General features: G+C 39.2%; 1 protein-coding gene across 1 annotated transcript in view; it reads right to left on the bottom strand.

The window, feature by feature from the left end:
- Positions 1 to 14,132, bottom strand: part of LOC107570127 (kinetochore protein Nuf2-like) — a 21,549-nt gene extending 7,417 nt beyond the window's left edge. The window contains exons 1-11 of the mRNA XM_016256325.1: positions 13,593 to 14,132; positions 13,371 to 13,442; positions 13,203 to 13,279; positions 13,009 to 13,070; positions 12,531 to 12,628; positions 12,242 to 12,315; positions 12,062 to 12,155; positions 11,801 to 11,863; positions 9,617 to 9,754; positions 8,582 to 8,722; positions 8,315 to 8,490 (exon numbers count right to left, since the gene is read on the bottom strand). Coding sequence (XP_016111811.1) covers positions 8,315 to 8,490; positions 8,582 to 8,722; positions 9,617 to 9,754; positions 11,801 to 11,863; positions 12,062 to 12,155; positions 12,242 to 12,315; positions 12,531 to 12,628; positions 13,009 to 13,070; positions 13,203 to 13,279; positions 13,371 to 13,442; positions 13,593 to 13,715 — 1,118 coding nt within the window. The 5' untranslated portion in view covers positions 13,716 to 14,132. The remainder of the gene's footprint in view (positions 1 to 8,314; positions 8,491 to 8,581; positions 8,723 to 9,616; positions 9,755 to 11,800; positions 11,864 to 12,061; positions 12,156 to 12,241; positions 12,316 to 12,530; positions 12,629 to 13,008; positions 13,071 to 13,202; positions 13,280 to 13,370; positions 13,443 to 13,592) is intronic.
- Positions 14,133 to 14,293: the final 161 nt, after the last annotated feature.

Here is a 14,293-nt window from a genome sequence, read left to right as displayed (position 1 = left end):
ATCACTTTAAGAACTGCTGGTCTACACAGAAGAAGCCCTGTCTAGACTCTGCCCCGGTACCAGTTGTGTCCAGCTATTCATTAGCCTGTTTGATGAGAAAAATATGAAATTGATAAAATGGGTTATTAATCCATACACCTGCAGCAGTGGAGGACTATTATTCTGCTGCATGGTACTGCAGAAGAACTGATGATGGCACGGTTTGATCTTCGGCTGACCAATCAGCAGAAAGGGGCGTTTAATTCCCGCCCATGTGTAGAAATCCAATATTCAAGCCGTTTATTCATTTTTCCACCCATGAACGAAAAACTAAAATTTAAGCTGAATTCTCGTTTTTTGGAAAAAAACAAAAAAAGATCCGTTTTCTAATTTTTCTATTTTCAATATTAAATCAAAAAACGAATGATCGAATGATACACGGATTCTTATGAGCATTTGATTTATGCTAATCGATGGACTGTTATGTTAATAAGTGCTGTCATTCAGTTATGTTTATTATAGGCCTATTAATATGGTTCAGCACGTTACAATCATTATATGGCCTGAGTTAAGGTAGCCTACCTTCTGAATTAAACGGTTCATCATAGAGATTGAAAGCGTTTCTGTATATAATATTACAGAAACTGCAAAATGAAAGTCCAGGACTTTCAAGGACTTTAAGCACTACTTTTTTGGTTTTCAGAGATCTCACTTATTAAACAACATCGTTATTATCTTTTAAATTCTAATAAATAAAACAAAATGGTACCAATAAAGTGCAGCACAAAAGCATGCAATGACTTTAACATTTGAAAGGATATTATGGCAAAGTTGTATTTTACTAATCTAGGGCTGAAACTAATGATTATTTTGGTAATCAAGTAGTCTACTAATTATTTTGACAATTGTGTAATCTGATATTTTTTAGTAATACAAATAGACCTAAGTGGAAAAACAGGCTTTAGTATGACTATTTATATATAAACTAATGATGAGGCAATAATAATTGGTTCAACTAGAGCAGGGGTGGTGAGCTCTAGTAAAAAAATTGCACCCATCCATTATAAAAGAAGTCCATACTGCTCCGGGGGGGTTAATAAAGGCCTTCTGAAGCGACGTGATGCGTTCGTGTAAGAAAAATATTTATATTTATAACTTTATAAACCTTAAAGTTATATTAAATAATGTCCAGGCTAATCCATGCTTTATAATGGGAGTGGATGATAGCCCAAAATTTGAAGTAAAAAAATTGCACCCATCCATTATAAAAGAAGTCCATACTGCTCCGGGGGGTTAATAAAGGCCTTCTGAAGCGACGTGATGCGTTCGTGTAAGAAAAATATCCATATTTATAACTTTATAAACCTTAATCTCTAGCTTCCGCTAACTGTTGTATGCACATTCACGAGAGAGTGGAGTCTAGCGGATGACGAAGGACGTAGGGGCAGCAAAAGCTCCGGTGAGAATATGCTAGTCTCGCGAGAAACAAGTTTTGTTTACAGCAAAGGAAAACCAGTATCCTCTTGGCTTATATCGAAATCCGACATTTTTCTTTACAAATCCTCGTTTTGTACTACTAATCCGTGACCATGTTTTGTTTTGCTCTCTCCTATGCGCTTCCACGTCAGTCACCGCGTTTGCCTACGTGCTACGTCATCTGCTGGACGCCACTCTCTCGTGAATGTCATATACTCTTAGGATGACAATTTTCATTTTTGGGTGAACTATCCCTTTAAGTATATTATGTATTATAACAAATACCTGCAGAGGGTGCCAACGGCCTGGCGATACTTCACTTTACAGCTTGATTCAAGGACGTTTAAATCCATGTAATTTTAATATTTGGCCACATGCAAACTCAGAGCGAGGGTTTGAACTTTTATTTTGAAATCGCGATGCACAACCAATCGCATAGGAATATGTTGATGTATTCTCCTGTGTTGGCATGTGTTTATAAATGATTTACGTTATAAATCTAGTGAGAGAACATATTCTGCGCATGTAGCAATAATCTTTAACTAGACTACCATTTAACATTCAATCAAGCCAGTCGTGGTTTGGCATGGCCAGAAATGCAGAGATTTATGTACTCCATTGCATTCAGACAAGAATTAGTTCTGGTTTTAGAGTTCCCGAATTCCCCCTTTCCAAAATGGTACAATGAAAGAACTTGTGTATTTTAAATGTTTAAATGGTCTGCAGTGACTAATGCTGTCTTTATTCGCACAAAGCAATTGTAAAATTCATTTTGAGCTTTTTGAATTTAACCCACTTTACATATTTATTTTTCACACTTCTTATTAATTTTAATAAAAATGTTAATTCCAAAATGAACTTAAAACTGTGTAAAATAAACATACGGTAGATGACAGTATTACAGTCTTTTACAGCGTTTTTCAAAAATAAAGAAATATTAAAAAATTAAACATTTGGTCGCGCCTCGCAGTGAAGTTGAACTCTCCTGTCAACATTCAATTCTCACGAACCGACCGTCACAAGATCTCACAGCAGGATTGGACTACGTCTGCAAGGTTTGTGAAATTAAATGTGACCCATGATGGCGAAATGAGTTGGAATGAGCACATTTTTAAAAAGGAGTTAATTTTACTTTCTCCATTAAAATACCTTCAAAATGATAAGACTTGTTGGAATTGGACAAAAAATGACTGAGCTACAGCCGTTTGAAGGTGATAGATGGACCACTGACACTCCTGACTGAGATTGTAGATCAGGGTTCCTCAATTAGTTTTCGTCGAGGGCCGAATTCTGCCAACAACACCAAGCCAAGGGCCACAAACAATTATGAACATTTTTGCATTTAGATACAGAAGAACTTTGCCTGTTGAATATTAAAAACAAATGAACAAATGAAAAAGATTGAGTGATCTTTATAGTCATATTGAAAGCAACAATAGATATTTTACCTCGGATCTTGAAAATAAATTAGGCTAAAGCAAACTTACGTTAAAACTGTGAACTCACTGCGAACCAACATCCATAACAAAGATAGTATGACTCACAACTGTTCAGTTCCAAACTTTTGACTGGTACTGCACTATAATATACACAAAGAATATCGACCGATATATCGGTATCGGCTATTTTTTACTCCCTAATATCGGTATCGGTCCCAAAATACCCATATCGGTCGGACTCTAATAGACAGCATCACTGATTATAATAATTTCTATTGTATTTTGTTGCGTCGCGCCGCTCGTGTCCGGTGTAGACACGATGTAAGTTAATGTCGCTTTCTGATGCTGCGTTTGAATTTTCATCCCACATTTGAAATTAGCGCGGGCCAAACATTTTTCTCTTGCGGGCCACCTATTGAGGAACCCTGTTGTAGATAGAGTGTCAATGGCCATTTCAGAGACAGGTGGCGGTAATGCACTTATAAGTAGTGGTTGACCGATATATCGCCATGGTCGATATATTGGCCGATATTTGACATTTTTTAAATATCTGCATTGGCCGATAAAGTTTTTCTGTTTGGCCGATGCGTTCGAGGCGGGACTTTTATTTTGATGGTGCTGAGAGCGGCAGCACCTGAACACACACCGCTCACATTCTCCCTCTTGTTCGCCGTCGTCATTAACAGTTCTGTCTAATATGGATAAGTCTAATAACTGTTAAACAAAGCAATTAAAATGTATACAAAAAAGTATTATAACGATTGCTTTTATATTATTAGTAATAGAAAGGCAAACATTATAATACTTTCTCGTTTGCCGTCAGCATTCAGCAAATACGCATTTATATAATTTAAACAAATCTTTGAATAACTAATGAACATTTCATTTTCACAAACCTTGCAGACTTAGTTGCATCCAGTTGAGATCTTGTGAAGCATGCATGTGACCTGCATGATCGCGTGTTCTCTGCGTGACGGTCGGTCCGTGTGAATGTAATGCGGATAGGAGGAGAGTTCAGCTTCACTGGAGACGCGCGATCGACAAACTTTAAATTCGTGATTTCAAATTATGCTGCGCTTTGTGCATTTGCCTGCTGCCATATTCATGTAATTTTCATTGCGTGCTGTCTGTAAAATGAGTGCACACAAACTTCCCAGAATACTGAGTGCCCTGTTGGTTACAGTGTTTCCTTCCTTTTCAATTAGATTTTTATTAAATATTTATTTGAGAAAAATGCTTTGTCTTCTAAAGTATAAGTGTTTATTTTACACAATTATTTTTAATCCATTTTCAAATGATTTCAAATTTCTTAAATATTAATTAAAATAAATAAAAAATCATATTGGCTTTATATCGGTCGACCACTACTTAAATCTGCGATCCACCGTAAAGCAAGAAGAAGAAGATGCGTCACGCGCTCAGGACAGTTCGGACATTGCAGTGCATCAGAGGTAAAAAAAACGTTGTTTCTTGCACAGACCGATCGTTTCGTGTCTTTACACATCAATGAATTGTCACGAGCCATAGGGTTTAATTTGGTTTTGTTGGTGTATGTTTTTTTGACCATCCACTTCCATTATGGCCCAATCCCAATTCTACCCCTTAGCCCTTCCACTTCCCCTTCCCCTCCGTTTGGCACGTTCATGTGAAGGGGTAGGGTGTCTCGATTCTCTTTTGGTTGGAGGGGGTAGGGGTAGGGGAAGGGCTAGATAGCCCTTCAAACGAAGATTTTTCGGGACCACATTTCAAACTAAGGGGTATGAATTATCTCAGCGTAAACTGGCTTCAGGGGCAACATGGCTGCCCGAGCGAACTAAAAGACAAATAAATGTAAGATTAATAAAGATTTTAACGAAAAGTAATCATTTGTTTTATGTTACATTTAATCGTGAGTCCATATTTACAGTCATGTTACTAAAAGAAATGTTTGCAAAAAAAATCGCTAATATTTGCTAACTAACGTCATATCATTACAGACTGCACGATAGTGCCACAACATATGTTCATGTCTGATCAGGGCGATAACCACCGTAGACACTGAGGGGGGCTAGTCCCCCCAATAATTAGAATTCGCTAAACCCTTTTCTCAAATATTGCCAATTCGAGAGAGAGAGAGAGAGAGAGAGAGAGAGAGAGCGAGAGAGAGAGAGAGAGCGAGAGATGAAAGTTGCGTGTATGCGCGTTTCACTTTTTAGAGTGAGTTTACTTTTTTTTTAAAAACAGCTATTTTATCCTCTCGTTGCTGGAAAATATAATGTAGCGATTCAGTATTTAAACTGTTATTAATAAAAGTCGTGGGGCAGCGTTGACAAGTTTCTTTGCTCCTGGATGTGTGAGCTGCGCAATCTCTGATATATGTGTGTGTGTGTGTGTGTGTGTGTGTGTGTGTGTGTGTCAGTAAGCAGCGCATTAATATAGAATGGTAATTAAAGGCTCTAATGCACACCAGCATAGGTGTGTGTATTGTAGGAGCTAGACGACGTATGATGACATGTGATGACATAGTAGTGGTGTCCCAATTCTTAGGGGAATATTTTCACCCCTACCCCTTGACACTCTGTTTCAAGGGCAAGGGGAAGGGGTATAAAATAGAATTGGGATTGAGCCTATATGACTGACAGACTGCAGTTTGAGTTAATCTCGGTTTGAGTTAATCTTCATTTGTGTTCTACTTTAGAAACAAAGTCTACGTAAACAAACTAAACGTTCATGTAAGACATAACAGATTATGTTTGTGTGAATCTCGCCAAGACATATTTCGCAATAAAGTACTTTATAGGGAGATCGCTCACTCTCGGAGAGGCGCATTATTTGCACGCATTTGAAAATGTAAGTCAGTGTGATCATTTTGTTTTCATCAGCATGGGTTTGAAAATTATATTTCACAGGTTTGGACTCATGTCATCAAGAACTCGATATGAATATTCACAAAGCTGGAATGCTGTGCTTTGCAACAATAAACCTACAACTTGAGAAGCAGCAGCAGTCGTTCAGAAGAGAGCAGAGAAAGATATACTCCTCTCATTTTCACACAAATTAAGATAATTTTAGATGTTTAATTACGATTTGGAACTTTGGGATCGCTAGAAGAGGGCTTAGTGAAGTCAGTTTTGTGAAAACCTCAAATTCGATCCAAACTGACATTTTTCATTTGTTTTGCCTGTAGCTCAAAATTAGACCGTGCACATTCACACTCATACTGCCAGCACGCTCACACATGTTTATGAGACATTCAAAGATTTGTTGAATGACGCATTTATATAGCACTTTACATTCATGTGGAGGGGGGGGGGGTCTCTCCTCAACCACCACCAGTGTGCAGCATCCACCTGGATGACGCAACGGTAGCCACAGTACAACGGCACCAGTGCGCTCACCACACATTATGGGGATTATTAGGAGGCCATGATAGACAAGGGCCAGTGGCAGCAGTTTGGCCTGGCCCCCGGGGTTACACACCTACTCTTTACGAGAAGTGCCATGGGATTTTTAATGACCACAGAGAGTCAGGACCACGGTTTAACGTCTCATCCGAAAGACGGTGCTCTTTGACAGTATAGTGTCTCCATCAGTATAGGACCCACGCAGACCACAGGGTGAGCACCCCCTGCTGGCCACACTAACACCTCTTCCAGCAGCAACACAGTCTTCCCAGGAGGTCTCCCATCCAGGTACTGACCAGCTCGACCCTGCTTAGCTTCAGTGGGCAACCAGTCTTGGGCTGCAGGGTGATATGGCAGCAGGTATGTTTAAATGATATTAATGCGTATTTGCTAAATGCTAAATGACAGTAAGCGAGAAGGTTCTATAATGATTGCTTTTCTATTACTAATAATATAAAAGCAACTTTTTTTGTGTACCTTTTAGTTTCTTTTGTTTAACAGTTCTGTCCGATTATTAGACTGACTTCTATCTGTATTAGAACAGTTAATGGAGACAGTAAACAATGAAGACGGAGAAGGTGAGCCCCGTGTGCAGAGGCACTGCCATTTTCTGCACTGTTAAAATAAAAGTCCAGCTTTGAACACATATTGAAAAATGCCAAATGTCAGCAGATATATATCACTAATGAAGACACCAATGTTTGACAACAAAGGTGTACAATCTATTGCGTCTTTTACGCAGGGAAGAAAAAGAAGGGTCTGCTGTGACCTTAATCTTTAGCTATTAGTATAATAATTAGGACAAATAATTCTGCAATACATGTGCCACGTTTCCCCCCCCCCCCCCCCAAAATGAGAAAGTACGTAACTTTATTCAGATAACCAAATACTTTTAGAGAAGAATGGCAAAATTACAAAAATAAGACATGACCGTAATCTGTATGACTACAGTGAACGAACCAATGTCTCCTAAAGCAAAATGACAGGTTTTTAACTTGCCAGCTAAACTTAATCATTTTATTTATTCTACTTATGATTTTATTTATGCCATTTATAACAGGTATCAAATTAATTAAAGGCATCATAACTAGGGTTGGGTATCGATTGGGTTTTTTACGATACCGGTGCCAAATCGATACTTTTAAAACGGTACCGGTGCCTGAACCGATACTTTTTTAAAAAGAGAACATGAAAAATATAAAAAATAAATATACATCCTCGGATGCTCTCATTTCCCGAGTAGTGCTTCCCTTACTCTAAGGCTAATATTTAATACAAAACAATATTTAATACAAAACCACACAATGTTTCTACTGTATCTCTGTCAATCACTCTGATATTTAGTTATAATGAGTGAACTGACTGAGTGCTGTCTTTAATCAGCTCTGTGAATGACTATGGTATGCCACATGCACTGTAATATGTTCTATATTAAATATTACACTTTCAAATGAAAATAGCAATATGATTGTTTTATAAAGTATGCATTTATATGTATTAAGGGCTAGATCTTCGCTGGAGGAAACCGCTGTGGTGTGAAGAGCGGTGAACGCAGCGAAAACTTTACAGTAGATGGGAAACCGCTTGCTCCCTCGTGACCTTTTGTAAACTGTAGACGGCGCAGCGCAAAGATACAGATATTACAACAATCTATCGGTAAACACACACCTTGTGTCCTATGTTTGAGTCCGCTCGCGCTGCGCCGCCACGGTCTGCGGAATTGAAGAGCGTGCTGAAAGACGGGGAGGAGACGAAGTCTGCCACTGTTTTCACATGAAATTTAGAGGACTGACACGGAGGCGATCATGAATTTGTGTACAGTTTATGGAGCTAATCGCTATAGCCCCGCTAGAAATGGCCTAGTGACACCCATGCGTCTTACGTCCATTTCAGAGAACTAGGACAAATATTTCAATCGATCGCTCAGGCATTTAAGTGGCACCGAAATCTGCGTTCTGATTCGGTTCTAGTACATACCGGTTACATAACCGGGTTTTGGTACCCAACCCTAATCATAAGAAAAAAAAAGTTACTTACCCATAAATATTTCTGACTTGCTGGTCTTTCACCTCTCTTTTCTTCTGTCGACGGATCTGTTGTTTAGACTCCTTGTCAAGTTTCATGGCAAGTGCCCTCTTCAGCTGGCCTTCTTCATTGCTCAGGCTCTTCAGCTCTTTCTGCAGGGTTTCATTCATGGCTGCTAAGCTCCGGGCCTGTACAATAAACATGCATAAAGGTTGTTTTTAAGCCTTTAATACTTTTACTCAGGAGCGCATTATGCTGCTGCGTGTATCTGAGCGTCACCTCCTCTTTTTGCTGGTAGGTCTCGCACATGCTGCTCTGTAAGTCCTGCAGCTGCTTGAGGAAGACCTGGATTTCTGCCTCCAACTGATTTACACGCTGCACCAGCATCTGTGTTTCCACCAGCCTTTCGTCAAGCAGCTCCTGTCTCAGACACACAGCGAAACAGAAACAGAAATCAAACCGGATAACATCAATAACCAGTGCGAGAACAACAGGGCTTTACCAACACATGTCCATGACATTCGAGACCGTATTCATGACCTAATGACCCATTCTTTTACAAGTTTGAATAAAAATCTGTTCAAATTTAATCACAGCATGTGTTAACTGAAATAAATGACTACTAATGCCAATTGTCTGCTTTCTATTTCTTTACTAAATAAGCTGCAGCTGTGCCAGACGTGACTCGAGCAGAGATCCCATCACCACATCAGCGGATATTGTCATTTCTCTAACCAATATTATCAGCAACTGAATTTTGTTCTGGAAACCGTTTCAGTCTAACAGTAGTATTCAGATACAAAAACTAAATAAACTGTAAATTAAAAACAGATTAAAGTTATTTAAATCAAGAGCAGCGAGTGTCTTCTGTTGTCTGATTAACATTAACGCTTTATTAGGCTGCTGTCACTGATACTCATGCGCTTTCTTCCTCAACCGTTCACATTCACTTAACACAAAACCGACCGTGTTTACCAGCATATATAATGTGTTTACCAATAATGACCAGGACGGACATTCTGACATCATTTTGTGTGTAATTAAATTAAACTATGCAAACTATGCAATATATGCGCAATCACGTACCGAAATTCAGGACCTGATTAAAACATAATACTATTATACAGAGATTTGTGAAATTAATTTCTATAACTTTCCCAAAACTTATCCAGGTTAAAACTACATGACTTTCACAGGTTTTGCACGACCGCATGAACCCTGGAACAAAGATCTGTTGACTTAATGGCAGGTGAAAAACACTTGGTTGTAAGCAAACGTTTCACATTACCTAAAGAGCACGCTAATTATACATACTTTTGACATCCTAATGTTCTTCACGTTCTCTTTCATCCTTTCCATCTCATTTCTTAGTTCTTCGGGTGACTCCACAATGTGAGACTTGAGACTGACCAGCTCATCCTTCAGTGTGGCCAAACCCACATACCTTTGAGTCTGTAGGGGAATTTAAAAAATTACTTTTCCCTTTATGTTTCAATCTCAAAACAAGGAAAAACAACAAATAATAAGATTTCATTGAGTTTTTGATGTGCATTCAACACTGTTCATCCAGAAGCTCAACCATACTGGCTTAAGATGCAGGAACCTCGTGTGTCAAGCACACATTCATTCACCGCATTTGATGAGTGTTGATCAATGTTTATTGATGAATAAATGAAAGGAAAAGGTGAAACATGTTCATCATATAGAAGAGCTGGTCTTTCCTCAGAACACTCCGGGATCTACACCCTGCTCCTGGAGAAGCACCATCCTGCACACTGCAGCCCCATCCCTGCTCCAACACACCTGTAGTCATCAAGACCCCCTCGGCGAGCTGCGGGTCAGGTGTGCTTGATCAGGGTCAGAGCTGAAATCTGCAGGACCGCAGCTCTACAGGACCAATTCGTATCAATTAGATTTACGATGTCTTCGTAAGGTCTGGTGGCGTGCAGTTTCAGAGGATGGACAAAAACAAGAACATTAAAAATCTCATTTGATGAATGAAAAAACATGAAAGGTGAGTAAATGAGTTTCTGTTTTTGGGTGACGAGCGTGTCATAACACACTGCTTCTGCACTCTGGTCTGGAAAGGCAAGTTACACCCATCATGATCTCAGCTTACAACATCTTTCAATGTGTTAAATACAATTTTTTGCACAATATTTGCAAAGCTGTAAAGCAGGGGTCGGCAAATAAATTTTTTTTTTTGCCAGAACATAGTCAAAGGATAATTTAAGAAATTAATTGATGAAAAAGGCAACTAGAATTGCCTGTTAGAGACTGTTACAGTGTCGTTTGTAACGGGTAGTGACCGGTCGGTGTTAAATCCTGCAGAAGGACAGTCATTAACAAAAAGCCACATTAGTGTGGAACGATCTTCCCACCGCTATCCGGAATGCTGAATCCCTGACAATGTTCAAGCGACAGCTGAAAACTCATCTCTTTCGACACTACTTGACTTCATCCTTAAAACAAGGATTTCTTTATTCCTTCCCTTCTAGCTTGTGCTTATTTGAACAATGCACTTACTGTGTGTTTGCCTCTTTAAGAAGAACCGCTTGATGTGTTCCCCAACTGTAAGTGGCTTTGGATAAGTGTCTGCTAAATGACTAAATTTAAATGTGCGGCGGTGTGCAGCAGAGTATGTGAGCGGAGTGAAGCGTCAACAATTTCCCCGAGCATTTAATAATCCCTCCACTCCTCGTCACTGATCTCAGAAACAACGCTCCGCGGCTAAAGTCTTTCAGTATGTTTGAAATATCACAGTTCTGTTCATAACATATCAAAAAATTAAATAAATACAATAACAGGAGAGTTTCAAAGTGGCTTATTGGAACACTAGTGTGCAAACTTTTGTCCTACCACATGACAAGCTAATAACATGGTTGTCGGCATTAAAAAGTATAATTGCTGCATTTTGCGGTGCAAATGTTGTTTGTGATGAAAATAACAGTACGTTTTCATCAGTTGTTTTAGCTACGGCTCGATGCATTTCTTACAGATTCCTGCTCGTTCGAAATCGGATACAGATGTAGTAAGATTACATTTGCTTGAATGCATTATTGAGAGAGCGATTGTGTGTTATAGCACTTGTTTAAATCATGCTTTCAGCTGAAAATATTCAGTATCTAGAAGGAACAAAAATTCCTTGAGAACTATAACTTCCCAGATATTATTGCTGGCGGGTCAGTTCTGGTGGCCTGTTGCTGACCACTGCTGTAAAGAAGTCATTTTACTGCATGGTTGCAAGCTAAATGCTTAAGTGATTTGAAATGTATTGATATGATTAGGTTCAGTGTCTTAGAATAGCGACAAATGAACAAGTTCTATTCCATGTTAAAAATAATATTAGTGTGGATTTGGCAGACGGGTCTCACTCAGACGTACCTCACAACACAGAAGAAACGATCTGTCACTACTCCGGTTACATCACGTCATTAACCCTCATGCAACAGCTGTGAATAAACTCTGATCCATTTAAATTTATGATCTGATACAAACCAGTTTCTGTGACATCTCAGCAATTTCAGTCTTGCACTGTGAAACCGTTTCATTCACTGCGTTCTAAAGAGAGAACATACAAAGTCAAACACAAAGAAGACAAGGGGGGAAAGCATGCAAGATAAGCCCTGCGAAACACTGGGCCATGGGATAGCTTTAATGCATCATGTCAGTAGTGAACTTGGTCAAAACGCAATTTATGCAACAAAACAGTATGCACAGAATCAGGTACACATGCATGTAAACCCCCTGCCAGCTCACCACATCCTGGTACTGGTGCTGCACGCTAGCTTTCAGCTCTGCCACAGCGGCGTCCAGCTCTTTATCCTCTGCTTGCTGCTCCGGCGGTATGGTGCTGTCAAGGAAACATTTGTCTTGTTCAGAATTAAGCATCATTTTTAATAAAACAGACATATTTAAAGAGAGAAAACACACACTTACGTCAGTTTCTCACTTTTTTTCTCAGCTTCCTTTATTTCTCTTGTGTATGCCTTGACTCGGTCCTTATAAGACCGCTGCTTAACAAAAAAACTAAGTCAGCAAAACAATGTTATGGCCTTGATTTAATGTGAATTGTCACAACACAGTATTGCAGAGTAAAAACGTACAGGCTCAATAGCCTACACCCAAGAAAGAACATACTCGCAATGGAAAAATGAAATCTGCACATCAAATGTTTTGAGCTGACTAAACCGTGGACATCAAATAAATATTAAAAACAGCATCTTACAAAACTTTGCTGGTCGTCAGCAATAATTTCCATCCTCTGCTTTCTGAAGTGCAGGTAATTTTGGATTGCACTCAGTATGATGATCGTTCGCTTGCTCTCTGTCAGAAGGGTGAAAAATAATTCAGCTCTGCATCACTGCTCAACATTAAATCAGCATTAAACTTGAAAAAAACCTGAAATAATTTAAATAAAATGCTTACAATTACTGTTTTATGTTGGCTTGAATATATTCCTCATGAATATTTTTGGGTGACCTATTCCATCAAGTTGGCAGGACTGCAAGAGTGTGTAATAAGACATACTGTGTTTTGTAATTTGTACTAAACAAATTTAATTATTCCTCTGTGGGGGCAGTGAAAATAGTAGCAGGGCTATATATATATATACTGGGGCAGCAAGGGAAAAAATATCAATCTTATTTTTGAGCTCTGCGAAGCCTGATAGTGAAACTAAAAGAAAGAATATAAAAGCTACTTACTGGGGTTGATCAAGTCATGCAGCCAAAAATCAAATACATGACAAAACGGTAAGAGCTCGCACCTAAAAGAAATGTAGATGTGGAGAAACTCAGCGCTGAGGAATACATGCAGACCTTCCACAACATCTCATCACACGCAGTTTTCAGGGGCTCTGAATGAAATATGTCAGTCGATATTCGAGTTAAACTCTTACATGCGTATGTAAACACTCATGATTGGTGTAAGCCACTCATAAAGCACGGGGTGCTGGACGTTTCCAGACAAGGGCATCTGTGGGGAACATGGGTGAAGCACTGTATAATTCAGAATTCAGCTCTGATGTGAAAAAGCAACACTGAGGTAAATAAGCAAAGACACTCACCACGTAATGGCACTCAGGCTTGAAACGAAAGAGCTGCAAAACCCTCATGAAGACTCTTTGAACGGATTCTGCCTGCAAATGAAATGCATTATTTTAATAATGGTCTGGTATTTTATACTAATTCAATTACCTTTCCAGTTGCTGTGATTATCGGATAAAGTGTTATTTGTAATCCTTCGTTGTCTAGGACAGTGGAAACCCTCATCCAGGAGGATACTTCACCTTCGGGCTGGGAGTAATATCACTCTTGCTGAAAAGCTTAGCCTCTTGTCCAGTCAGAACCTCGGTTCGGTAGAACTGCACGATGGCATCCACCTTGTACACCGGGAAAGTGCTCCCAGCCATGTCTGCTGCCCAAAGATAGAGTAAGTTACATTAATAACACTATCTACCTCCATTCATAACGCTAACTCTATTAATAACTCTATCTACTCCATTCATAACGCTAACTCTATTAATAACTCTATCTACTCCATTCATAACGCTAACTCTATTAATAACTCTATCTACTCCATTCATAACGCTAACTCTATTAATAACTCTATCTACTCCATTCATAACGCTAACTCTATTAATAACTCTATCTACTCCATTCATAACGCTAACTCTATTAATAACTCTATCTACTCCATTCATAACGCTAACTCTATTAATAACTCTATCTACTCCATTCATAACGCTAACTCTATTAATAACTATCTACTCCATTAATAACTCTATGGCCTAATGGTTAGAGAGTCGGACTCGTAACCCAAAGGTTGTGGGTTCGAGTCTTGTACCAGCAGGGATTGTAGGTGGGGGGAGTGAATGTACAGCGCTCTCTTCACCTTCAATACCACGACTGAGGGGCCCTTGAGCAAGGCACTGAACCCCCAACTGCTCCCCGGGCGCCGCAGCATAAATGGCTGCCCACTGCTCCGTGT

The sequence above is a fragment of the Sinocyclocheilus grahami genome, unplaced genomic scaffold (assembly GCF_001515645.1).
Source record: "Sinocyclocheilus grahami isolate Dianchi unplaced genomic scaffold, SAMN03320097.WGS_v1.1 scaffold1418.1, whole genome shotgun sequence".
Taxonomy (NCBI): Eukaryota; Metazoa; Chordata; class Actinopteri; order Cypriniformes; family Cyprinidae; genus Sinocyclocheilus; species Sinocyclocheilus grahami.
This window is presented reverse-complemented; position numbering and strand designations above follow the sequence as displayed.